This window comes from Prunus avium, chromosome 5 (assembly GCF_965620075.1).
Source record: "Prunus avium chromosome 5, drPruAviu1.hap1.1, whole genome shotgun sequence".
Lineage (NCBI taxonomy): Eukaryota > Viridiplantae > Streptophyta > Magnoliopsida > Rosales > Rosaceae > Prunus > Prunus avium.
In genome coordinates this window covers 21027967-21030186 of record NC_142288.1, presented here as the reverse complement: position 1 = coordinate 21030186, position 2220 = coordinate 21027967, and the positions used below count along the sequence as shown (strand labels likewise).

Genomic DNA, 2220 nt, shown 5'->3' with positions numbered 1-2220 from the left:
TATCAAAATATGAAGATTTGAATCTATCATTCAAGTGGTTGAAATAAATTGGGCCTTCGGATACACATGCATAAGCCTTATATAAGTTTGGGCTTCTAGGGCTCAATTGACAATTTGAAGATAAATCAATTTTAAAATAAATAAGCTTAATCCGATCAGACACATCAAAAAAGAAATCCAATATCCAACAAAATTTTCCAGACCGAAATTAAACCTAAAAAGTTTACAAAAATTTATAAAACATAGAGAAAATCTAAAACAAAAACAAACTTTAGGCACTCTGTCCTCCCTTGGCCTTGCCCATGGCAATGCCTTCATCTTTAACAACATATTTCCGCCAAAATGGATGATTCTCCCACACAGTGTGCATTTCTTCTATTGGAACTCCTTTCGTTTCGGGCAACAATTTGTAGATGAAAATGCTCATCACCACCACACAGACTGAGAAGAAGAAGAACAAGCCAAACTTCATGTGGCAGAGCATGGCTGTAAAGACTTGGGCTATGGCAAAGGTGAAGATCATGTTGACGGAGACATTGATAGCCTGAGCAGCAGACCTTACTTCAAGTGGGAAAATTTCACTGGGCACCAACCATCCTAGAGGCCCCCAAGACCAGGCAAATCCAGCAACGTAAACACAGATTAAGAGCACCAAGGGAACTGCAAACCCTAGTGTCAACTTTCCAGGGTTGCCGCTGACCCCAAATTTAACAGCCATAGCAATTCCAATAGCCACCTAAAAATGACAACAAAAGAAAAAAAACACATTAAATTGTGATTTTTTTTGGTATGAAATTGAAGGAAGTAAACCATAAAAATAGAAGAAAATAAAACAAAGAGGGAAATAAAAAAGGAACTTGTATTCTTTAACATACCTGCATGAGGAGCATTTGGCAACCACCCTGTAAGAAAAGCTTCCTCCTTCCAACCTTATCAACAGTGAGAATTGAGACAAATGTAGCTAAGGCATTAACGAGATTGGTGATGACAGCTGACATGAGAGAAGCACTGCTTCCAAACCCCATTGTTTTGAACAAGACAGGAGCATAAAACGTGATCACGTTCATGCCGGTGAGTTGCTGGAAGGCGGGGATGCCGATTGCAAACACAAGCTGGGGTCTATATTTCCTGCTCAACAAGCTAACCCATGGGTGTTTTACCAACTTGGATGCTTCACTGGCCACAACTAGGTCGTTAAACTCCTCATCAACATTCGGAACTCCTCTGAGCTTAAGAAGCTGAGCTTTGGCTTCCTCATGCTTGCCACGCTCGACCAAGGAGTTTGGTGTATCAGGTAAAAACAATGCTCCAACTATGATTATAATGGCAGGGACTGCAGCACCTCCCAAACTCAAACGCCATCCCCCACCGCCTTTGATCTTGGCAAAGAAATAGTTAAGCACACCAGCAGCAAGGATTCCAATCGTGATCGACAATTGGAACATCATGTTGAGAGCACCACGGTATTTAGATGGGGCTGTTTCAGAGACATAGATCGGCACAGACTGCTCAAAAAGAATAAAAAAAACGAATTAGGGTCTGTAAAAAGTACGCGAAATAGCAAACTGGGAGTGCAAATAACCTAAAACTCATAAAGTATAATCTATGTATCAAAAAAGAAAATCATGATCACGGGTACCTGAATGGCACATCCAATACCAAAACCAAGAAGAAGACGACCAACATAAAGCATCCAAACAGCATTAGCAAAGGCATTGACCAAGGCACCAGCCAAGAAAAGAACTCCACCCAAGATCATTGTGAGCCTGCGACCACACACTCTGGTTATGGTTGATGCAAAAACGCATGCAACCAGAGCAGCCAAATATAGCGAAGATGTGAAAAGTGTAAGTGTCTGGCTATCGAATTTGCAGTACTGATCGTCGGAAGGCTTGATCGAAGACTCTTTCTGGTAAACCGCTGGAAAGAACTGTTTCAAGAAAGAGTCCATGGATGTCACACCGCCTGCATAATCACCAAATCAAATTCGATGTTATGTATATTCTTATAAACAGTGCATGGTAATTCTAGAAATTAAAGGATGCATACATAAATAGAACTGGGTTGTGAAAAAAAAAGTTACATACCTGAAACTCCAAGGTCGTACCCAAAAATCAGACCACCGGTAGCCGCAACAATACATGTTATAAGAACCCTAGCGGTGAGTTTACCAGGGTACTGTTTTCTACCACTCGATGGAGCTATACCGCCCCCAGCCAT

At 41.2% G+C, this 2220-nt stretch overlaps 1 protein-coding gene across 1 annotated transcript; it reads right to left on the bottom strand.

Moving 5' to 3' along the window:
- Positions 1-271: 271 nt before the first annotated feature.
- On the bottom strand, positions 272-2220 carry LOC110753262 (sugar carrier protein C-like). Its single transcript, XM_088253777.1, has 4 exons — positions 2088-2220; positions 1640-1965; positions 876-1505; positions 272-736 (listed from the first exon to the last, which is right to left on the bottom strand). Exons 1-4 carry the CDS (start codon positions 2218-2220, stop codon positions 272-274), a joined length of 1554 nt encoding a protein of 517 aa, XP_088109903.1.

Bases quoted from the DNA above. Each gene is read 5' to 3' on its own strand.
- LOC110753262 (XM_088253777.1), bottom strand. From the start codon at position 2,220: ATGGCTGGGGGCGGTATAGCTCCATCGAGTGGTAGAAAACAGTACCCT. The intron at 1,966-2,087 runs GTATGTAACTTT...GTGATTATGCAG, and splicing joins GTACGACCTTGGAGTTTCAG to GCGGTGTGACATCCATGGAC. The intron at 1,506-1,639 runs GTACCCGTGATC...CTTTTTGAGCAG, and splicing joins GTATTGGATGTGCCATTCAG to TCTGTGCCGATCTATGTCTC.